At 42.5% G+C, this 25,572-nt stretch overlaps 1 protein-coding gene across 1 annotated transcript in view; it reads right to left on the minus strand.

Annotated features, from left to right (window-relative positions):
* Window positions 1–25,572, minus strand: part of MAMDC4 (MAM domain containing 4) — a 607,580-nt gene that overhangs the window by 430,707 nt on the left and 151,301 nt on the right. The window contains exons 8-11 of the mRNA XM_086921169.1: window positions 18,951–19,079; window positions 18,208–18,308; window positions 11,002–11,166; window positions 7,694–7,775 (exon numbers count right to left, since the gene is read on the minus strand). Coding sequence (XP_086777295.1) covers window positions 7,694–7,775; window positions 11,002–11,166; window positions 18,208–18,308; window positions 18,951–19,079 — 477 coding nt within the window. The remainder of the gene's footprint in view (window positions 1–7,693; window positions 7,776–11,001; window positions 11,167–18,207; window positions 18,309–18,950; window positions 19,080–25,572) is intronic.

Here is a 25,572-nt window from a genome sequence, read left to right on the forward strand (position 1 = left end):
TGCTCTGACTTGGCAGGAGCCTTCAAAGCTCCCGCCAAGTCACAGCAAACAGCTATGTCCCTGGGGTAGGCACTCTGGGATATAGCAGGAGTCCCAAGGCCATTATTGCCTTCAGGAGGGGGGCTGCACAGGCCCACTCCTTTCCCTTTAACGGGCCTTCCCTGTGGAGGTGGTGTTCCCGCAGCAAAGAACGGCCAGGAAGGAGAGCCGCTCGGCCCATCCTTATTTAAAAAAAAAAAAGATAGCCACAAAGAGGTAGTGGTCCGGAGTGTGGGGGTCCGCATGGCACCCCTCCATATTTAAGTTAGCTAGTGGGGGCTTGGGGGGTCTGCGCGCTCCCCCTAAGCATTTTATTTTAAGCCCCAGGGAGGAGTTGGTCCCTGGGGCTCGGGAGCGGTCTACAAGACCCTCCCAAGAATTTCATATGCTAATTTGCTAATAATATAATTCGCCCCATGGTGGTCCCCGAGGCATTTTTAAGCTTTTAGAGGGGGAGAGAAAAGCAGTAGAAAAACTGTCCGCATACATATATATGGTATATGCAGTCGAGTGCCTCCCTCTTTCTCTATGGGCATCAGAGATGTGGATTATATATTTGACGGTGTAACCCAACACCAGTACGGGATGGCACCACCTTGCAAATGTCAGCACTGTGTCATCTGTAGGTGACTGGTGCAGCCAAATATTTTACTGCGTAGAGGGCCCGTGTTTGCCTTTGAAGTAGGGCTATACATGGGACACCAAGCAAAGTGATTGTTTAATGTACATGACTAAAGTGAACCTATTGAAAGTAGTTTTAAGAACTGTGACATTTATACCTTAAGAAGTATTCCAGTTGAATTGCTGTTTATAAAAACATGTTTATTATGATTTCCTATTTAGACCATAATACACCATCTGCAACTCCGATTGGCTGGTGTATCAGAAGTGACATTGGTATGAAGGACAGCAGTCACGTAACAAGTTGATTTGCCTGCTTCACCCATGAGTAAGGTCAGGAGACCGAAACGAGTCGGGGAGGTTCTCTTTGTTTTATGTCTTGTTGAAAATAAATTGATTTAATGCTTGCAATCGAGTGCCTCCCTCTTTCTCTATGGGCATCAGAGAAGTGGATTATATATTAGGCGCGTAGCCCAACGCCTGTAGGGGAAGGCACCTCTTCACAAATGTCAGCACTGTGTCGCCTGGAGGATCATAGGTGACTGGTGCTGCCGCAGATTTTAGTGCGTGGAGGACCCATGTTTGCCTCTGGAGTACGGCTATACATGGAATGGCAAGCAAGGGATTGTTTAATGGATGCTTAAAGTGAACCTATTGAAAGTAATTTCTAAGAACTGTGACATTTATACCTAAAGATCTATTTTAGTCGGATTGCTGTTTATAGAAACAAGATTATTCTGATTTCCTATTTATACCATAACTAGCAGCCCGTCCCGACGTTGTCCGGGTATGAATTGCTGTGGGCCAGTAGTATATTGTTTTGTAGGATTTCGTTTTGATAGCATTTCTAATTTGTGACAGGCCTGTGAAACGCTCCGATTCACAGTGCACTGCTGATGCTTTTAAGAGTGCGCGTTCAGTAGTGTGTGAACTCGAGTTTCCCTACTTTATTTTTCCTGGCAATATTATATAGCGCGAACTCGACAACATGGCATGAGCACAATTTACATTACAGTAGAACCAATTCATTTGTGGTAGGCACAGGGAGACAAAGCGATTTCCCTGGAATCACAGGATGTTGAGCTGATGCCGAGATTCGAACGTAGCTCCCCAGCTCTAAAGTTCGCAATTCTAGAACTTGTGGCGGGAGGTGTGTCTAAAAGTGTATGTCGGTGCTGGCCATCAATGAGAGAGACCTGTGCATTTTTCAAATGGGTGGTGAAAAAATATGAGTATGTTGCTGGAGATGTGGGCCGCCGTGCCACCAATGTACTTACTGGGGGAGGGTAAACACCCATTATTCCGCAACTTTCTTTCTGCATACCTTCACGCTGCATATTATCATTACGAAAGTACCATGACTCCGCAATGCCATTATAACGCATGGCATTACATTTTATATGCTTTTACCACGCATACATTTCCAACGAAATTTGCTGTAAATGCATGAATGGTAAAATCATGTTTTTTTTTAATGTTTGGATAAGGTAAGTATGGGTATAGGGGTATATGTTTTGGGGTAGTGAGGTATATGTTTTGGGGTGTTTGGGTATTTTAAGGGTTCAGATATAGTTTGGGGTTATGGGGTACAGGGGTAGTTTTAGGGTTTAGGGATAGGGATGGGTTTTGGGGTACAGGGGTATTTTTAGGGTTCAGGGCTAGGTTTGGGTTTTGGGGTATAGGGGTATGTTAGGGTTCAGGGGTAGGTTTGGGTTTTAGGGTATAGGGGTATTTTAAGGGTTCAGGGCTAGGTTTGGGTTTTGGGGTACAGGGGTATTTTTAGGGTTCAGGGCTAGGTTTGGGGTTTGGGGTACAGGGGTATTTTAGGGTTCAGGGGTAGGTTTGGGTTTTGGGGTACAGTGGTATTTTTAGGGTTCAGGGCTAGGTTTGGGTTTTGGGGTACAGGGGTATTTTTAGGGTTCAGGGCTCGGTTTGGGTTTTGGGGTACAGGGGCATTTTTAGGGTTCAGGGGTAGGTTTGGGTTTTGGGGTACAGGGGTATTTTAAGGGTTCAGGGCTAGGTTTGGGTTTTGGGGTACAGATGTATTTTAGGGTTCAGGGCTAGGTTTGGGTTTTGGGGTACAGTGGTATTTTTAGGGCTCAGGTCTAGGTTTGGGTTTTGGGGTTCAGGGGTATTTTTAGGGTTCAGGGGTAGGTTTGGGTTTTGAGGTACAGGGGTATTTTTAGGGTTCAGGGCTAGGTTCGGGTTTTGGGGTACAGGGGTAATTTTAGGGTTTAGGGGTAGGTGTGGGTTTTGGGGTACAGGGTATATTTATAGGGTTAAGATGGGTTAGTGTTTAAGGGTGTTGTGGTATTTTAAGGAGTAAGGGTGGGTTATGATTATGGGGTGCAGGGGTATTTAAAGGGAGCAGGGTGGGATTAGCACACGATATGAGACATGGCATGAAGGACGGAACGTACCACACGCCCCCAGCGTTTGTCACGCCCACAGCACAACGCAGACACGCCCACAAGGGACTACTTTGCTGGCACGGTTCTTTTACCTTTTAAATGTATATGGTGGGCGTCTGCATAGCCTATGTCCTTCAGCTGCAACTGCCCTTTCCAACGCTGTATTGGGTGTTGTGATTGATGCTGTGGTTCCTGAGATTACCCACCTCAAAGGTCTGGGCTCTCTCTTTATTATAGTAGTATGGATGGATACATCATCTGCAACTCCGATTGGCTGGTGTATCAGAAGTGCCATTGGTATTAAGGTCAGCAGTCACGTAACAAATTGATTTGCCTGCTACACCCATGCGTAAGGTCAGGAGACCGAAACACATCGGGGAGACACTGTTTGTGTTATGTCCTGGCAAAAATAAAATTGATTGGATTCTAGCAGTCGAGTGTCTCCTTCTTTTTCTATGGGCATCGGAGAAGTGGAGTACTAATATGTATCTATATATACACACACACACACACTGTGCATTTTCGTGTCTTAACACCTTTGATGCTCATGACGAGCTCAGCTCGTAATGAGGTACACTGCTCGTGTGCTCATGACGAGCTGAGCTCGTAATGACCGCACCCATTTTTATTAGGGCCCAGCACAGGAGAGGGATACCATCAGCAGCGATGGTGTTAAACATCTTACAAAAAAAAGTATTTCTTCAGAGCGTTTGTCAGTATTTTTGCCCCTAAATATATATTTTTTTACTTTTTCTATTCTTGGAAGATCTGTCACTTATTCGTCATAGCACAGCAATGATAAAATTGAGAGAGACATTTTGAATGACTGGCAGGCAGTGGACAATCACAGAAAGACTTATAGAAGGGGATCACAAACCCCTGAATACTTTGTCACCCATAGGAAACTTTCAGCTTCTAGAGTTCTCACCTTCAAACTATATGCTGTGTTTACTACAGGGCAAGGTAATATACACAACTGTGTTTCTAACCTTTTGCATCCGGTATCCCACCTTGATGGAACACATAATATGTGAGTATGTTTGAACTCAGACAAAAAACAGACCTTCCTTGATGTAGACTCCTTCTTAACAAGTTGATAAACAGGTCCTAAATCAAACTGTCCCGCTCGCAGAAAGTGCAAATATCCATTGACTATGGATAAGGAAATGAACCTATAGTTGTATTACTGAACATATTTACAGTGATTATGCTATTTTCTTCCCATTCTGTGAAGACCTTACTTACCCATCAAATTTCTGCTAAGGATCATAAAAGATTTCAAACTTTATTGTAAATAATCATATAGCCTGGACCACTGTAATTGTAGAACACACTAAATATATGGATCAATAAAAGAGTTCAAGGGTACTGCAAAGAACCAGATAGTTGGGATCACTCTTAATGTAGAACACACAAAGCATTTGAATAAATGGTCACCTCATCTCTAAACGCACAGCAGACTCTAAATATTAGCGTGCGCAGATCCGCTGCTAGAACTGCTAAGGTATAGATGGTAGACGGCTTACTGAGAGCCGTTTAGTGAAGAGAAAAGTACTATTTTCTTCTGCCAGTGCTGCATTGCTAACAATCACCAACAATAGGCATGCTAGAATGTTGCTTAGCTTGATGAAGTCAGCAGGGGTTTTGAGATGTACAGTGGCATCATTCACCAGATGGCTCCTTTTAGTCCTTTAGTAGTGGGCCCTATCAAATTCCCTAAGATTGGGCTTATTATGAAGGGGACACCATCCAGGTCTTTATTGAACATTAGTTCCTACTTGCTTGGTAATGCAACTTGCCATCCTTTTCTTCCCTACCTCAGGTCTATGCTACCCCTGTAGGTCTAAAGGTGAGGGAGCAAGCAATGCACATTTCTATTCAGGCTTATATCCCTCTGCTCAAACCTTTCATCAAAGGATTTAAAACAATATGGTGAAGTTCTCAGTTCCTTCTGATAACTTTTCTCAAACTTACCTTATTCTATTAAGAGACTCCAAGTTTGTTTTGGGAAACCGTCTCCTGCATTGCTACTTTGCAACACTACATTTGTGATGATTTACAAATGCATAGAATCTACGGACATGTTTTTCTTAATCGTACATATCTCTTTATGAGGAACAACTCATCTATCAGTTCTTTAACATGTTCTGCAAACAGTCCTTGCTGTAAGAAATCATCAACCTACGGACTCATTATTATCCCTAGTATAATCCCTATAACAAATAGGTGTTAACTATTACCCATTTTAGGCCCTCAATATGAGTGTCCTGGTAATTTAGGTGATAGAATACAGCTACAGCAGGGTGTTTGCTTTTATCAGGTGTTGTATTACCAACTCAATCCAAGTTCCACAGGTTGGAATGGAGCATAGCGTGCTATCAGAGTATGTGCACCCTTTTATAGCAAGCGTTGCCTCTTTCTCGCCACTTTTCCTCAGATAAATTTAATCTGAAGTTTCCTGGGGAAAGTAAGAGTTTGATATTAACGGCACAGCTCAAAGCCACTCTGGTTTGTGCTGAAAACAGGATTTTCTCAGCACTTGGAGCGAGGGCCTTAATATGGAGAACATGAAAGGCTGAGTCCACTTAGCAGGGATTTGTACTTGTATCCTCCAGGTCATACCGATCTCAGATGTGAGCCCTTAATTTATTGAACGTTTTAATGATATTATCAATATGTACATTGACACCCATAATAAAGGCACCATTCCTACTAGAGAGGCTTTCGCACTAGTCTCTCTGCAGCCATTGCTCTAAGGAGAGATACGTTTTGAAACAGTGAGTTCCATACTATATGGACTATATCTTTATTACTAATCCATAGGAGCATGCATGAGGCACTATATAGTTAAGTTCTCTGCAATGCCTTGTATAGTTCCTTGGAAATTACACCCCATGGTGCACAGTAATATTGGTAATCCATTTCTTCAGTATTTATGTGGCTTGCTTAGTAATAAATGAGGCAACTCTTTCAGCTTTCTGAACAAACCACAAAAATGGCATCAGTCAATTCAATAAGAACTAGAAGACCTCGTTCCATATTATCAAGCCATAGCTCCTTACTGTGCCGAGGCTTGTGAACTGACTCTTTAAAATGAAGCAACCACATGAAGAGTCCACACTCTACAACATATGTAAATAGCCCCTTTCTGGGCTAGAGGTGCCTACACTGCTACCACCAACGCTGTCTTTCTCATGGGTGTTGATGCAGTTGCCCTCTGACCACCTGTTGACATCAAGAGCTCACCCGCTTTCCAACTGTTAGCCTCAAACTAGGGGTACGGCCTGGAGTGGATCATGTAGAGAGTAAACAGAGCTCTTGGAAATCAAGGAAGTAGGTTTGCTAGAGGACAAAGTGTCATGGGATTTGTGTGATAGAGAGTGAGGAAGGCAGAACGTTGAGGGAAATACCTGCCATCAAAGAGTTGCTAAAAGAAGACAAATTTGATCACTTTATCAACACCCTTCTTTGTTCTAACAAGGCTTGATTCAAAGAAGAGTGGTAGTCTATCATCACCTGAAAAGCAGTGACATTTCCACTGGCAGAAATTCCACCAGACAATTTACTTTTGTCATTCTATAGCACGACAAAGGAACTTTCTCCAGCAGAGAAACCTTCAGAAATGACACCTAGGAAGATAATCCAATTCTATGTCAGAATATCACATATAGAACTACCATCTGACATAAATATTGTGTCTTAAATATCCTTTACAAAACTATTGTCGCATTTTCTATTATCTCACATGGGGGGCAATGTTTTTGTAGCCAGTGTTTAGGACACATCATTTACGCCAGACAGTATTGCGACAAGCAATTATATTACCATTGCTTTTCTGATGATCAGACCATGAGCTAGCATGCAACCAGTCATTGTGTGGCCTGGCTTACCCCAGTCCAGACATGTCTCTTAGTCACTGTCTGGGGTGGTGCTATAATTAGTGCACAGGTGCAGTGGCATCCAGGCTCTGGGGTATAAGTGCCCATTGCACTCCTATTATGGTTGGTATTTACTGTCCATACAGGGGATTGTTCCCCACCTTAATTACATAGTTTAGATCTCTTTTGACTCTTGCTCTGTCAATGGATACCATGCAAGTTCCAGGTATTGACTCAATTTGAAGAAAGCCCATTAAGATTAGCTAATTGCATTCTGCTAGGAAAAGAGCGATTTGTATCTCATATACACATATATAATAAATACATATTTTGTTGCCAGCAAATGTGTGACACAGCTATTGCTGTGTCTAAAGTGGATTACCTGTGAGATCTACTTGTTTGCCTCTGCTTTCTGTCACAGGATCTTAATCCTATTGTTGAAATCTCTTCAGCTTCCCCAAGAGTGGTACTGTCTTAAGTGAATACCATAACAGACAGGTGAATGGTGCAAGATTTAGTGTTATACTGCCTATTGGCATAGGTGTAGGGCCATCATGGACATGATGCCAAACAGACCATAGAGAAGGTCTTAATCATGTGCAGTATTAAGAGAAACATCTCCACTTTTGCAGCAGATGCAGTTAACTCGTCCAATGGTTCAAAATATGTCATCAGAGGTGTTGATGCTACCTCAATAGTAAAGTCGAAGTTTAAGTTTAATTGTCCCCAAAAGCATGTACTCACCATCAGACTGGTTGCATCCAGGTGATATGATGAGATCATCCAAAGCAATTCCTCCTGTCTTTACTATGCCCTCAATGACAATCTGCAAGATAAACCAAATGTCTACAAATCAGGTACATTCTTTGCCCCTCTTAAGCTTGCCTCTTGGAAGGCACTACTGCCATGCAAAGAAAAGTGGGTTGATAGGACGTTTATATTGATACAACCCAAAATGATCAGGTGAAATGGGACACACAAAAAAAGAAAATATGTATATACAAAATATTTATTGATTATAGTTGAGAGTAAACTAAATAAAATGACTGAGCCAGTCTTAACAGTGGGGTATGTATTTCCTGCCAAAAGCTAACTAGTGAAATTCATAAATGTCGTTTTTTGAGACCTAGCTTTCAGAAATATTTTATAGCAGCCCGATGAGATTATCCAGTATCTTTTGGCAAGCCATTTGTATCAGAACTCTATTGCATGCCTATCATTTTTTAATATCTTATGCTACTTGATATCTCAGACGAGGGTTGCCTTAAAATAGTGGAAGGTATCTGTTTTACCTGTTTGGAGGTTAGGAAAGCATTCAGAGATTCTAGGTTCTCCCGCAGTTCTTATGCTTTTGAAACTCTGAAATTCATCCTATAAATGTCTCCTTTCCTACTGATTTTACATTTTGGGAGGTTCGGTCTTTTATTCAAATGGATGGGGATCTTAGGTGCATAGAAGGAAATTCAGATGATTGTGGGTCAACAATTTTCTTTCCTGATCTATTTACAATTTAAAGCATTCTTTTGTTTTGTCAGCATGAGTAATTATGTAATGCAGCCGATCACACTAGTGAATCTGTTATTTGAGTTAAAGTCTTTAATAATCAGACAGTTTCTCAAAGAATAGCAATTTTGGGAGAGACCAACGATCAGATGGAGGTGCATATGTCTACTCAAATCATTACAAATTGGGTAAAGGGGGGGTCATCAATCTGATGCAAGAAGATTCGGAGTGAGGGTATGGCTACATTACAATGGGAGGCTATGCCTCTAGGTATCAATGTCAACAACTATATTTTGCCTTACTCCAGTCCTTTAGAAGGCCTCTGATGACAGGTTTGAGAGAAGTACTCAAAATGGTAATATGATCCACACAATGAGGCACTGCCTACTCATTAAGGTTGCTGAGCTAGGGCTCATGTGTAGGTTAACCAAGGAACGTAAACAGTTCCATTTGACACATGAGACACATGCAACTCATTGAAATATTCAAATACCCTTTGTAGTCTTTGGTTGGTGGTGACTCAATGTGACCTCACTAGGCTTTGGGGCAACTGGCTGCATCCATGATTAGATATTTGATTAAAACAATATGGCTGGTGTATGCAGTCAGCAACAGTTGTTTACACCAGATGATATTGCCCTTGGAGAATCACCAAGATTTCTCATGAATGAAATGGCTATTGTGGTCTGGATTTACATATAAAGATCTAGCCATGCATAATTGCAGTGGCATATTGACTTCTCTTCTACAGTTATGTTTATTGTATTTTGTGTATTTGATATCCTTGCCTGTGTATGAAAAACGTTAGCTACGGCTTTTTAAAGTAACTCCAGAAGTGAACTTTATTGTTCTTTGTATTAGATGCCCATTTGGTTGCACTACTATGTTTTTAAACTTTACAGCTAAGCAAAACTTGTTCTAAAAAGCACAAAAGAATGCATTCCAGTCATCTGGGATATTACATCCCTACAAAGCTAAACAATATGAAGATAAGGTTGGTTTCAGCCTTTCCAAGATAAGGAGAGGTATTGGTCAATCACCCTTATATGTTCATGGATGTACTCTACTTTGGAAATTGTTGATGTGTATCTCAGTTTTTTTAACATGGATACGTCTGCTAATATTTTCATAGTGGACAGTTGCTTTAATCTTTACGAACTCTGTTACTACTAATTTTCACATGGATTGTCAGTTATGTTTTAAATAGGTATTGTTGCAAGATTAATATTTGCACAAGATTGTAAGGGACAGTCAATGTGCTGGACTGTCAATGATCGAAACTGAAATATTTCTAGCTGACAACATCCCAGTCAAGATGGGTTATAAGTGGAGGGAGTTGTACAATCTAAAAGCACCTGATGGAGGATAGGTAGAATTTACGTAAAGCAGCATTTCTTTTTTGAGGCCATTCAAAAGTGTTGATCATTGGTATGCTGGAGTATTAGTTCTGGAGGGCATCAGAGCGTTCTTTTCTATCTTATTCTCTGTATTACTTTCTTTCATGTATTTTTTTGTTTGGTCAAGCTAGCCCTGTCCAATGTTGGTGGTTGAAGGTGGATGCCTTCGGGGTGGTGTTTTGTGATTAAACCAGTGCTATATCCTAAATACTATTGTAGAATGTTTCTTCAACAACCAGCAGCTCACTTGAGCTGAGTATATGATCTTTCAGCTGTTATGGGAAAATTCTATAAAAAAAAGTTGTAAGAACTTCCTTAGGCCTTACAAAAGATTACGCTGGACACACAAGACAGCACATTCAAAAAGATATCTCTTAAATTCCAGTGGTATAGCTGGCTAGAATCCAATGCACTGGAATGTAAGAGATATATATTTTTTTATGGAGTATTGTGATCTAGATTATATGTTAAAAAACATTTTGGAACTGATTAATAGCACTTCTTCAAATATTATCACACCTTTGCTTGAAGGGAAGGAAATCTACAATTTATGAAACAGTAACTTCACCACTACTGAATAGGATGAAGTACTGATTTTGGTAAATACATGCTTATCCATCTTTCACACCTTTGGACATTTTCTATTTTTAGGAATAATTGTAGTAATGTTTACTACTACCGTTCTTTAGAACTCCAACTCTGGTTTTGTGAAGAAAATAATAGAGAAGTCTACATATTAATGGTATGGTCTCCCCAAACCTTTGTACATATGTCCCCATGTCACTCATTTGTGTAGTGTGTACCCACCCTGTAGTTATAGTGCTATTTCAATGTAAAAAGTGACTAAAGTACACATTTCTGTTTTCTGTAAAAGAGTTAGCAATTTAGAGTCTCATTTAAAGTTTGGTGTACAGCTACTCCATCACAAATGTGACAGATATCCCATCCTCCCTATTACAAGTTCATTGTATCCTAATGCACTTATAAGGCGGGTGCAATATCGATGAATTTTGTCACAAAGTACCTGTCCACAAAACTATATATCGGCTTCTTTATCCTGAACAACAGTACTCCCACTTCTCCACACAATTTTGATGGATTTGCCATAATCTGTCCTTGTTCTCAGGAAGCAATCATAGTAGAATACTGTACCTCGAACGTCGTCCCTTGAGGGACATTGAAGACCACCCTGTCTCTGAACCAATGATCTCCCATCTCTCCTTCATGTGTCGATTCCAAGATTAGAGATCCATTACTGCTACAGTAAATATTGAGAATGTTTGTATCAGAGCCGGACATAAAATAGTAGAGCACCAGCTGGGGAAAGAATGAAGACTGATTTTACTCAAAGTAGTTCTTCAAATGAAGGGCAGATATTTTCACACTCCTTCGTATCAGAATCAATCCTCAAGAGCTCATAAAATTGAGACGGGCCTTTTTTGGAAGCTCAATATCACAATCTGCCTGGGCAAGTTTATATCAGGGCACAATGTGTCAGGGCTTCATGATAAGGACCTATCCAACAACACGGAGGATGTGTTTATTACCAACACCCTTAACCTGGACATCCCTATTTTGCCTCATGTGGGCTATGGTTTATCCAACCTGAGTACCGCCCACCTAACTGCCGTTCCCAGAACGTCTCATCCTTTACCACGCCCTCCCTCTTATCTTGCGTCCCCTTCGTCCCCCATTGCACGCTCCAACAACTGGGGTCTGGGCACCACTCCAAGATGAAAAAGCAGGATAGCGCTGGTATTCCCCCCTTAGACTCAGGATCTTCCAATTATAGGGCTCGGGATCTAGTTGTTGTCTCCAGTCCGTTGACCTGTAACCTGCACTCACCTTCTCACGCCTTACATGCTACACCTACTGCCTCTCCTAGATCCATTCTGGCTGCCTCTATTCCCACTCCGGGCTACGATTCCAGTCTCAAGCATGACTTTATCTCCCCCTGTTACTGTGGTAAGGGTCCTACTCACCCCTCTTTTACCCCTCTTGCTGCTGGGTCAGTCCAAGCATCTCATTCTGGTTCTGCAGAAAAGGACATTAACAGGCCCTGCCTGGAGGAGAAGTTTGCTGACTTCAAGTCGGATCTCTTGGCTGTTAAAGAGATCATGCAGAGCATACAGCAGTTCTCCTTGAAGATGGTGAGGCTCTGGCTTACTCCCCCCGCCCAGAGTAACGATAACTACAACACTCAGATTATGATCTATGCACCTAACGGCCTTTCCTCGGTCCACTCGCACTCTTAGTTGGAGCTCAAGGCCTTCACATAACCATCACTCTGGGCCCCATAGACTCCTGCCTCAGCTATCTGAGGAGGACATTCTCTTCCTCCTGTTCTCTTACGCTGACTCAAGGACTGTCTCCTCCTCCTACCCTACTCTAAACATCCCCTCCATCACCTCAGACCCTGACAGGGAACCAAGTCTTAAGCACAGATCGGTGAACAAGGAAAACCTGCGCCACATAACCACCTCTCATCATGAAGTGATCACCTCCAACATGCACATTAAATCGATGCTACTCAACTGTGGACAGCTGTGAAACATGCAGCGGACATTTCAGAACTCATCATTGCACAAAACTTGGACCTACAAAGTCTCACTGAAACTTGGCTCAATGATACCTCCTCCCCAGTTCTCGACATCTTAATCCCCCCTGACTATGCCATTAGCAGAAGCGATTGACAAGTTAAAACCATGGGGGGGGGTGGGCATTCATCGCTCCAACCTCACTGTAAAACAATATCTATGGGCCCGATTCACAAAAGTAATCTGAGACAAAATCCTAACTTTACAACTTTCGGTATTCACAAAAAGCATTTAGTAGTAGTAAAGTTAGGATTTCTAACTTTACTACTACTAAACTGAGACGAAATTATAACTTTACAACTTTCGGTATTCACAAAAGGCATTTGGTAGTAGTAAAGATAGGAATCCTAACTTTACTACTACTAAATGCCTTCTGTGAATACCAAAATTAGCAAGTTTAGGATTTTGTCTCAGATTAGTTCTGTGAATAGGCCCCAGAGTTCTGTGCTATCCTCCTGTGAACAGCTGGTTACTGAAATCTGGAATAACGGGAAGAAGAGTTGTGTGCTGCACTCGATCTATCATCCACTGGCTGACAATCTAGTCTTCATAGAGCAAATCATGGAGGCCATGAGATTGAGCTTGGATCAACTCTGCCACATCTTCCTCTGAGACTTTAACCTTCACTGGAAATTATCCTATAGTCTGTTCCTTTAAGACTTTCCTCTCTGACCTTAACCTCTCACAGCTCTGTAACAGCCATACACACAATAAGGGCGCCACTCTCGACCTTATCATTGCTAAAGACAATTGCATATGAATAGGTGACATCCTACCCTGCGACTGGTCGGATCATCATCAAATTCCCTTACTCGTCTTGGAAAAGGGCCTGGGTAGACAGGGCCAACCCCTTAAAGCTAAACAACTGAAGCGCAATATGAGAGACCTTAACATAAATTTGCTAACTTCAATCACCAAAAATAGACTACAGCCCCTCCCCAACATGACCAACCTTGACGATCTCTCCGATCACGACATTAATGAGGTGTCTAACATTCTTGATACTATTGCACCGAAGCAACTCAACAGGATTCCCGTCAAACAATCAAACCTTGGTTTAATGGTGCCCTAAATGATGAGCAGCGCAATCTTAGACTCTCAGAGAGGCTCTGGAGAAACACGCCCGCCACCACTAGTCTCACTCAACTTAGGAAAGTGAGAGGTACTTACAACAAACACATTCGCTTGGCTAAAATAGACCGCTTCAGGACTCCGGTATCCTTGCTTCCTAGTGGTGAGGATTTCACAGTTCACTTCTCTGAAAAAACCAAGGAAAATCGAGCTGGAGCTACTACCTGTCAGCCCAACACTGAGGCCTCTGACACCATCCGCATTGCCAGCTGAGCTGGCAGACTCCTCGACAATATCCTCGCCCTTAGGATGCTCGCTCAAAAATAACACCTCTAGGAATTCCTTTCTCCTCTCAGATGTCACTATGTTTCTACACAACATGGCATCCCTTAAACCCTCCAACCATTTCAGCGATCCTTTGTCTCCTAAGCTTTTTAAAGAGCTCAATTCAGCCATTCTCCCTCTTTGGTCCAGGATCATCCATGATTCCCTCATACAGGGAAAGATACCTGATTGCTTCAAGGTTGTGCAAGTTACTCCCATTCCTAAGGAGCCCAAAGTGGACATGTCGTATCCCAACAACTTCAGACCTATCACCTGCATTATGGCACTAGCTAAATTGCTCGAAAAATGCGTCCTCTCGCAGCTATAAAACCACATTGAGAAATATCAACTCTTGACCCCCATCAGCCAGGTTTCAGAACAGGGCGCAGTACTGAAACATCCCTAACTCACATTGTAGATGACGCCTTGAGAACCCTTGACCAAAATGTTCCTTGTCTCCTGATCCTTCTGGACCTGTCCTCAGCCTTTGATATCATTAAACATGATAGCCTGATTAATCTTCTTCATCGCAGGATGGGTCTCTCGGGCCCGGTCCTAAATTGGTTTGCCTCTTTCCTGCATAACTGCACACAAAGGATAAGAATTAACTATTCCCTTGCATCCCGTACCCCTGTCCTGATCGGAGTGCCTCTAGGATCCGTGCTCTCGCCCACTCTCTTCAACCTTTTTATGGAACCACTTTCTGTCATTCTCAACCTTGCTAACATTCAGTATCACATATATGTGGATGACACACAACTGTACCTGAAGACTTCCTCTCAAAAGGACATACAAAACCCTAAATGCTGCACTTGCACAAACCCAACAATGGTTAGCTCAGAACCATCTGCTGTTAAATACTCTCAAAAATGAATTTCTTTTGATTCCCCCCCCCCAATCACTCATCTCCTACCCTGGAATGGCTTAATCAACTCACTGCTCTGAACTGCACCCCTCATGTTGTAGACTCCGCCAAATCTTTAGGCATAACTTTGGATAAACACTTAAATATGAAAGCGCACATCAGTGCAGCTATTAGGGGAGCCAACTTTCAACTTAACACCCTTAAGAAAATCAAACCTTTCCTCCCCCTGAAGACATCAGGCCGGCGGTCCAATCCTTATCTCTAGATTGGAATATGCTCTGGTGACCCTTACTGGACTTCCCAAAGCTATCCTGGCCCCACTCAGAGCTACCCTGAACGTATCGGCTAGACTCATCACAGGCTCTAGAAAGCATGACCACATCCCCTGACCTTTTGCAACTAAATTGGCTATCTTTCGAAGCCAGAATCCGATTCAAGATGGCCTGCCTGACCCATAAAGCCTTACATTACAACACCCCGATCTACCTGGCAAATAAGCTTGAACTTTCGGGCTCTGGCAGGAACCATAGAAGTACGTTCACCCTAATCTTGAAACCACCAAGATTCAAAAAGAAAAGTTCTTACAATCCCACTTTCACCGGTCTTGCTCCAAGAATCTGGAACTCCCTGCCTCCCGAGATCAGATCCAATTCTTCCACAGTATCTTTCAAGAGACTGGTCAAACGGCTACTCTTGAACGAACTGTAACAGCATCAACTTGTTTTCATGCTCTCGTTTTGTTAATATTCTGATTCTCAGTGTACTACTCTAGTGCGTTTTACTGCATGCTGTTATGTTAAATTGTTCCTGTGCTCTACGGCACCTCTGATAGCCCCAACTCATGACTGGATCTGTTTGTTGTAACTGCACCTACTGTCCCATTGTGTTTAGTTCCCTTGTCTTCGCCAATTCTGCACAGCACTCTTATACTCAAAAGGGTCTTGTTCCGCGTTTATAAAACTTTTCGAATAAAAATAAATAAGGAATATTTGTCATTGTCTTGACTTTACCATAGACATTCTTAGGAATCATTCAAAACATAATTTCTCTTTTTCCATACACACTGGCCATGCACAAGAATATGTCATCCATTCTGCCTTTTGTGAACCCCCATGCCAATCAAGCCACCAAAGATGAACATTACAACTCCGACCCAGAGACAGCGCAATACTTTCAATGCCTCCATTTTGACAACTGTTCCTGAGCAAGATGCACATGTGGCTCAACAAAACACTGGTTCCAAGGCAACCTGACATGCAGGCCTGATGTGATACTAACTCCATCACAACTTGCTGACCTTTTATGCCATCAGACTATCAGAAAATCTTTTTCCACCTAAATTGGTCAGCCCACCTCTGCATGGAAAAGGCTGATCCACGCTCTCTGGCTCCAACCCATCTGAGAACATTCAGAAAAATTTAAAATTGAAACTTATCTTGAAGAGTGTGATTGTGGGATCGGAACATATTCAAGTCAGGGGTGAGTTGCCTAGCAGCAGAATTTATTTGGCATCATTTAGCAGTTTAGAGCAGCTGTGGTCGGTAGGGGAGTACCTGCCGGGCGGTGACGTGGGGAGGGGGAGGGGCAGGGTGGGGGGTAGTAATCTATGCATAATGGAGGTATACAGGTAAGTAAACATATAAATAAATCAAACTAATTTTGTTGCGTGCACTGCATCCCCAAATGCAATGCAGTGCGCGCAACGAAATTTGTTTGATTTATTTATATGTTTGCTTACCTGTAAACCTCAATTATCCATAGATTACTAACCCCCACGCTGACCCTCCCCCTCCCCACTTCACCTCCGGCAGGTACTTCCCTACCGACCGCGGCTGGTTTAGAGGCTATTAAACTTTACAAAATAGTTTGTCTGTTTTACCCTTTGTACCTGTCATTCTTACAGTCAGGACTCCCTACAAATCCTGCGTGTTTGCTCTTTTTGGTATCCCACTTAAATCTGCATCTCAGAGCCATTCCACGTAGGTGTTGAGTACGAGTTTAGTTGTTATTTATTTCACATGATAAATAACACTACTATGGGGTAAGTTACTTATTGTGTGTGATAGATAACACCTACCACGAGTTTGTGGGAAATAACATGCAGAGTTTGGTCTTTAATGCTCCAAAATCCGCGTGGTGCGATAAATACTGTACAATTTCCCCTGTTAAATTTAACAAAGGCTGAGGTATTTAATGCATTTGATAACTATCCGATACCTTAAATACAGACAAATTCCGACCTGGGTGTAACAAGGGTTGAAATGTATTGGCCCACTAGTAATCAGGGCCACAGACCGCATTGTAAGAGCATTTTCCAATAATGCTGAGCATTTTAAACATAGTTTATCTATAAAAGGTTAGTTGTATAGCACTGACCAGGACACAAGGGCAGTAGTGAACAAGGCAGAAAACATTAAAACATTAGTAATGACAGGAGAGGTATAGTCCAGAGAACACTGTACATAATAAGACTCGATGGAGGTGGAGCTACAACAGTGAGAGCAGAGGAAGGTGGTTAACTATTTAAATACATCTTGAAGAGGTGACTTTTTTTAGGCATGATCAGGTTCATTACAAGATCATCGTGAACCAATTGTGAACTTCAGGACAAGACTGAAGATGCTATTTGACCACTTATATACAATTACCTGAAAGTCTTCTAAAATGAAGATTGCAGGATACATCTTGTTGAGTCTGTTCTTCAGGACCCAAGAGGAAACGTGATCACCAAGGAACACATGGGATTTGCATGTGGGTAATAATGTTTTATTTCAAGTTTTCATCCTTTAAAAATTATGGGCCAGATGGACAAAGGCATTTTGCGGTCGCAAAAAAGTCAGGTTTGCAAACCCAGGCCTTTGCAATAGCAAAAAGTCCTTTTGGCATGTAACTAACCGAAATTGTGATTCAGTAATTTGTTAGTAAATCGCAATTTGGGTTTTCCGCTAAATACTTAATCGGTATTTGGAAGGTGCCTGTTTGGGGGGTTCCTTCCAAATACCGACTCCGAATGGAATGTAGTAATGTTTTACAACCGAAACAATAATATTTTACCGATTTACAAAAATGTAGTGGTAACCCATTCACAAATGCTTTCCCTTTTTGTGAATGTTAACAAAAAAATGTTTTAAGTGTAGGCAGTGGTTCAATGGATCACTGCCTACTCTTAAAAAAGTTTAGTAAAACTTTGAGTAAAACTGGCTGCATTTAAAACAAATAATTTATTTAAGAGCAATCACAGAAATGGTGGTTGCTGACCCCAGTAGACCACCATCCCTGTGACGGCAGCAAATCATAGTGGGTCACCAATTTGTGACATAGTTCATTAATATTCATTAGAAACTTCAACTAATATTTTGCATACAAGTTCTTAATACTTGTAGCCTAAAATCGATTCAATTTTCGATCGCAAACCTTTCCCCAAATGTTTAGATATACTGTCCCAGTTGCAAAAACGAAAGCACAATACTGGATACAACTATTAAAAACAATCCAACTTACAAAACAAGAGCCATCACTCGTCGCACTGAAGGTTGGACTGGTCAGCCAGGCTGTACCCCCCTTACCATCCACGTTGTTGTTTGTAGCAAAAATAAAATGGCCTGCCATAAAAGCAAAGTATACGCAGTTTAGAGTATGCCTTCCACAGTACAGGATAATTTAAATTACTTTACATATTGAGGCTTGGGCACTGCTAAATTAATATAAACTTGGCAATCTATGAAATGCACTTGCAAAAGAGAATGTTCACAGGCTCTTCGGACCTGACCAGCATTATTCCAACCAAGCTTGGCTCAGCTGCTAACACACTGGTGAAAATATCTTCTGCTCTTTACTTGCCCTCCTTATTGACTACCATCCTAACCAAGTAATCCATGATCTCTTTATTGCAGCTCATCTGATATACTAGAAAGTATAAAGTGATGATTGATATGAGTGATGAATGTGATTGCTTTGGATTGTCCTGCATAAATCAACAGTGATCACAACATTAGTAGATTGTTCTCTCTCCTTTGTCACACAGTGCTGAGCATTCTGGGAAAAAACTTAGGGTAGTTACAAGATGTTAGTGAAGATAGATCATTTTTTACAAAGTGATGGGCAAGGAAAAAGTAAGGTAACGGCTATGACTGTATACACTTGTTGTAGAGCGCTCACGAGTTCCGACAACAGTTTATTAGCTACACTGAAAGTTCTTCATTTCCAAAGTTGCAGTGGAAGGCACTTTTGAAAGATGTACATACCCTCAGGTCTGTTGCTGGTGTGGTCTCTGGGTGGTCCAACGCTGTTGGTCCATGACCAGCTCAAATCAGAAGCCGTCTTATTCCATTTACATAAATCCTTTTCAAAGGTGCACACTTCGAACGACGTGCCTTTAAAAGTAGAATGTGTGTTTGAGATGATTTGTTTCATCCTATCTCTCCCTCCTCCACTCTTCTACCATATAATTCTCGATGGAAATCATGACTTACACTCACACAAGTTTGAAGAAAAGTTATGAGACCCAAACCCCAACACCAACAGAGCTCTGGACAGGGAACCTCCAAAGATACTGCTACTTAATGTATGTTACATTTATTTATTTATTTATTTCAAACGTTTTATATGGCGCTACTGGACCCGAGAGTATCAGAGCGCTTTACAAGGCAGGTGAAAAGCAAACGATGAAATAGACTAAAATTTAAGCGAGAACAAGTTACAAAATGATAGAGTAGCCAGCATGTCTAAAGAGGCAGGGAGAATAGAGATAGCGATTGAGATGAAAATGGATAATGAGAGTTAGGAGAGAGAGAGGAGTGAAGAGAGGGGGAGCAAGAGTACAAGGGTATAAAGAGGGGGAGTTAGGAGGAGTGCATAGTAGAGGAGAGGGGAGTGAGCAGGTAAGGAGTCATTAACATAAGATATCCTAATACTTGGATCATGTACAGTGTCAGTAACATTAGAAATCCCAATATTTGTTGAGAAGTATTTTTAGTTCTTTTTTGAAGAGAGGGTAGGACTGGGTTGCAACGGATATCTTTTGGGATAGAGTTCCAGTGGGAGCGTTACCAGAGAATGCACAGGATTGGGTTTTTTGACATTTTAGTCTAGGAGGGATGAGGACAAGGGAGTTTGTGCTCCTCAGGGATCTAGAGCAACCTGCTTTGTGTAGTTTTGTTGCAAGGTAGGAAGGGGTGTTTTGGTGGAGAGCTTTGTGAGTGGTGCAGGCAATCTTGTAGGTGAATCTACCTTCTATTGGGAATCACTTGAGATTTTTGAGGACGGGGAGATGTGATCAAATGTTCTACAATCAGAGATGAGTCTAGCAGCAAGACTGAGGACAGATTTAATTGGGGCAAGATGACGCCTTAAAGGTAACACTGTACAAACTCATAGCTTGTAGTGGAAAGCTGAAAGATCCATTACTGTGACTATACAGAGCCCCTCCACAGAAGATATCCATGCAATAGAAGCCCCCTACAGTTAAGTGGCCAAGAATTTGGCTACCACAGAGCTATATTAAAACAACATCACATCACTCATGGAGCAAGCCTAAAGTAATGGTTAGCGTGTCTGGAATGCACATTGAGAACTGTTCTTTAAGTTGATTAAGCAGAGCAAGATAAGCAAATAACTTTAGGTCTTCCAGTTGAGGTGTGAGACTGCAGTGATCTCAGCATCAGAGGGACCACTATGGCAGCCAGCCCAAGAACAGCTCAAGTAATAAGCACCTGCAGGTCTAAAAGAAAAAGAGATGGGAAGAAGCAGGGATAAAACTATCAGCTTGGAAGGCCTTAGCAAAGGGCATGTACTTATTGCTGAGTGATCCTGATATAGAATTAGCTAAGGCTCCGCTTCCTACTGAATGTATTGGTAGGTTCCTTGGTCACTTTCTTTAAAGGATCATATTTTAAAATAACTCAGAGCGCTGTAAAAATATGAAACCCTACTTCAAAATTGTAGAATGTATGATAGTTTAGCATGTACATTTCTATTTAAAAGAAAGAAAATATATCTACATGTCATGCCATGGACCCTGTAAATTTGTTTTTTTAAAGACAAATTTTATTTTGTCGAAGGTCAAGTACAGTGCAGTGCTCCTTACCTTAGGAAACATCTACCATGTCAGACATTCCAAATAATTAACTTTGACATGTATTTTATACGTTATCATACTCATTGTCATGCAGAACATTGTAACATAAATCAAATTACCCCCCCCATTGCACTATTCCACTACTACATTTCGGATGTGACCACATCACCCACCCTACAAAAGAAATGATGTTACTACGTAATTGGTCTTCTACCCAAGAGGCCCACATAGCAACCCTGATACAGAAGCGTCCATTGGAGGTAATGGATCCAAGTAGAGGCCCCGATAGTCTGCCCACCTTTTCCAGATATTGGGGTGTTTTTGCAAACATCCCCTGGCTTTGGATATTGGGATCTCCAATCCCATACAGAAGTCCAGCCCATTTTTCCATGCTGAGAGAGAAGGTGGGGTCGATGCCTTCCACAGCCTTGCTGTATCCCTCTTTGTCAAAGTCAACCCCAGCAATAACAAGTGCTGTTTGTATATATTACCCGCTATGCCCTCCATAATATGTAAAAGCACTAATCTTGGGCCAGAACACCCCACCAGAATCTTGTGAGTGCTGCACAATGCCAGATTGTATGTATTAGTGATCCCTCCTCCCGACCGCACCGCAGGCATGTCGGGGAAAACACTAGACCCGTCCTCCACAGCCGGAGTCTGGTATAATAAACCCGGTGAAGGTATCTAAATTGCATTGCAATTGGTGCTTCCCGAGGGGAGGCCAGTGCTTCCACCCAATCGTCCCAGTCTATTGGGCCGAAGTCAGCCACCCAAGCTTCTCTGAGTTTATCCAACGTAGTAGGGATGTTATTCGTCAGGGACTTATAAATCTTTTACATTTTATGGTCTTGCAAATCGCCCATAAACACTTTGTCTTCGATAGGACTGAACTCTGGGAGAGCCTCTAGCCCCGAGATGCTAGGGTAAATGGCGTGTCAAAATTGAAGATATTTATAAAATTGAGTTTTCGGCATCTGATATTCTTGTTGTAAATCTTGAAATGATTTCAGAACTGAACCCCGCATCACATGTCCTAGCGTAGAGATTCCTATATTGTCCCAGCCATGAAATCCGGGCTATGCAGGAAGTTGTGGCAATCGGCCATTATGCCACAACGGAGTTTCCCCAGTCAGCCTGTTCCACCACCCCATCCTGCGGAGAGATTGTTTCCACACCTCGAATACTACACGAGTGGCCGGCGGTAACGAGTTGAGTATGGGCGCCAAATACAATATGGTGTGCAGGGTAGACTCTCCCATTCACCTCTGTTCCACTGCATATGTAGGGTCCTTCCTATCCCCATACCACCATTCATTCAGCACCAATAAATGTGACGCCATATAATACGATTGGACATCCGACGTAGCCAGCCCTCCGCAATACGTTGATTGAAAACAAGTCCATAGTGCCACCCTGGATGCCCCTCCCACCCACAGAAACTGGCCCAGCACCACATTAACCTGGCAAAACCATGCAAGGGGTACCGGGTTTGGGTGGTTCTGCAATTGGCAGAGTAAGCACGGCAACTACACCTTTTTAAAAATAGACGATCTACCATAAATGGATAGGGGCATGTGTGACCAAACTTTCATCTCCTCACGCACCCGTGTCCATACCTGGACAATATTTCTGTCCCATACCACCCCTCCGACAGGAAAACTTCCAAGTGTTTCACCCCTTCCGTCGTCACTTGAACCGCCAAGGCCCAATGCCCCAGTTTTGCAGCTTCCCCTAGCACCCACAAAGTGGATTTACGCGGATTCATAAATAGTCCTGAGGGTTCCCCAAAGATTTGCATAATGCGGAGCAGCCTCGTCCCGTACTGTTGATATCTGATAAAAAGAAATAGACATCATCTGCATACAATGCAATGCGGTCTGAAAGCCCATGAGCCCACTCAAAGCCGACCACCTGCGTATCCATCCACACCCACGCCGCCAGGGGCTCCATTGCTAATGCAAAAAGATACGGCAACAGGGGACACCCCTAACGGGTGCCCCTTTCAATTGGGAATGTGAAGGAACTAGAGCCCGCGACATGCACCCGTTCCATGAGGTCAGGATATAGTAACTTTCAACATGACAAAAATCGCAGGCCTAGGCTTAGACGGTCTAGGAGTGCAAACAAGTACATCCAGCTAAAGGAATCAAAAACCCTATCCATGTCTGACAGTAATAGGGCGGCTTTTACTCTCGTTCCCTTAATGGTGGCTATGGCAATGAAAGCCAGCCTGATTCGGATGGATCTAAGGTTATATGGGGTTGAAGGTGATCAACTAATGCCTTGGCCAAAATGTTGGCCTCCACGTTCAACAAGGAAATGGGGCGATATGAAGCATGTTGGTCTGGGGGTCGGCCCGGTTTCTAGAATACAACTACTTCCTCGTTTCTCCAGTCTCATGGAAGACAGCCTTGGTCTCTCACTTCGTTCACAGCTCGAAGAAAGTGAGGCCCTAATTTAGAGGAATATTTCTTTAAAAATTCACATGGAAATCCATTCGGACCCGGTGCCTTTCCGGAATTCAAATTTCGTAGCTCCATGCCAATCTCTTCCTCGCCTCATCGGAAAGGGCGAAGGGCGGCAAGTCCACTATAAAACATTTTATCATGTAGTCCTGTAGAAGTTCCTTAGGGGTGTAAAACTCCGCAAAGTAACTTGCAAAACTCTCAGCTATGAGGGAGGGGTCACCCAGAGTCCTCCCATACAAGCCCAATATATACTGGGAAGAACCTGAAGATGCAAGGCCCCTTGAGACAGTCTATGGAATAGTTTACTAGACTTGTCGCCCCATTGGTAGATTCTGCTGCGGGACGATAGCCATGCAAGAGGGGCCTCTTCATGCAGGGTGTTAGCATGGGACGGTCTCGCCAGCACTGTCTGTCTGCGCACCAGATTCCCTCCCTCGCCCCTACTGTTCCACTCCGGTGTGTGAGCCTCTGACATAAAAGCGTTTCCCTCTGAGTTCGACGTGCTGCTGCACAAAAGGAAATGTCTGCCCCCCGAATGATCGGCTTCATGGCCTCCCACAGGATACCAGCCTCTGCTACTGTCCCCACATTTATATCCAGATATTGCTCAATTGCTTACTCTATGTGCTCCAGATATTTCTCATTCTGCAGATGCCAGGGAGAGAGAAGCCAGTGAAAGGGCTATTTCTCAGGGCCCAACTGCACCAGAAGAACGATTAAGGAGTGATCGGACAAACCTCTTGTGAGATTCTCAACCGCCCGCACTCTACTAACGCCACTTAACGGTACAACGATATAGTCAAGGCGGGAGTAGGAGTCATGCATTGTTGTAAATGAATCTAGGACCCTAGTGTAATTTTCCCGATTCATGCCCTTATATACGTATAAATTACTAGATCCTTATATAGGCATAGAAATCATTACCATATTTAGACTGAGCCTATGCAGCCCAAATACGGCATTGCTACTTCCACTAAGTTCCGAGAATCAACAACAATTTCTTAGAAAAACCCACCTTCTGCAGCCAGGGACTTTCCCTCGCCTAAATACTAATTTATCTAGGAAATCATGGAGTTTTCACAGAACTGAGTCTTTGAGTGACGTTACTAAGTCCAATCATATGTCAAACTCTGCACCTTCAAAGTATAAATATGCCTACATTTGCCCAGACAAACACACGGTGGTTTGGAGCAGATCGACTAACTACTTGCCCGACGCCCTGCAGCAGCAAGTGCCGAAGGAAGCCGACCCTCCAGCTGACGCACTGAGAGACGCTGTCATTTCTCCTGCCGAGAAATCCAGCTCCAGTGTTTCCAGGCTACCCTTGCGGGTTGCTGGGAAATCGAGTCCTGAGAGAGAGATACAAGACCTCCTTCATTCTGAAACCAAGGTACGGAGCTGATTAGACCCTTAGAGAATTCTTGGATAGATCCTTGGCAGAGAAATACTAAACTTAAGCTACTCCACACTTACTTCTTCCCTTGTACTAGACTTAGGTTAGGTACACAGGGGTAGGCATATTTTACAAACACCAGTTGAGTACTTTTAGTCATTATTTTATTACTTTATGTATTTTATACGTTTTAGGCAACTTATGGCTTAGTACCCATATCATGCTTTTACAGTGCTACTTTATAATACTTTTCGTATTATATGCCCTGTACTTTATAACCAGTATTATGATTGTAGCAGTACATTTCTTAAGAAGACTGTTCAATAAATACCTTTTATTGAAAACGCCCGTCTCTCTATTTTCTCAGCACCTCCGGTGAAACGAAGCATGCACGATTGACTGAGTAAAATAGTTATCTATTGTTTCCGCGACTCTAGAGATTGTTTCTTATTCTTGGGAAACAAAGTTGTCATGTTTATGTGGTTGTCAGAAACTAATCCCTTCTTGTAAATTCGAGAAAGTTTCTAGTGACCTCTGAGCTACCAGGCACTCACAATTAAGCTTAATATATACGATAGAGACCTAGTCGACCTCAGTCCTACGTCTAAACTATAGTACATGTTATTCCAATGCCAGAGCCTATTGGGAATATAGGAACTACACTACATGGCGCCTAACGTTTAGTAAGGCAATAATTTAATGCTAGATACTATAGTAACTCAGTCGTGCTTTTCACACAGACCCCTTTTTCCCGTAAAATACTCCAATAGACGTCTGGAGTGGGTAAAAGGTTAATATCCGCCAAAACTGAGTAGGGCGAAAATCCTATGTATTAGTTTTTGGTTTATTCAACGTTGAAGGATACAGTGTTACAAAATATTGTGCACCTAATCTTTGTTTCTTTGAAACTTGCTCTGCAAACTTTC

Source organism: Lissotriton vulgaris, chromosome 5, assembly GCF_964263255.1.
Source record: "Lissotriton vulgaris chromosome 5, aLisVul1.2, whole genome shotgun sequence".
NCBI classification, from domain to species: Eukaryota; Metazoa; Chordata; class Amphibia; order Caudata; family Salamandridae; genus Lissotriton; species Lissotriton vulgaris.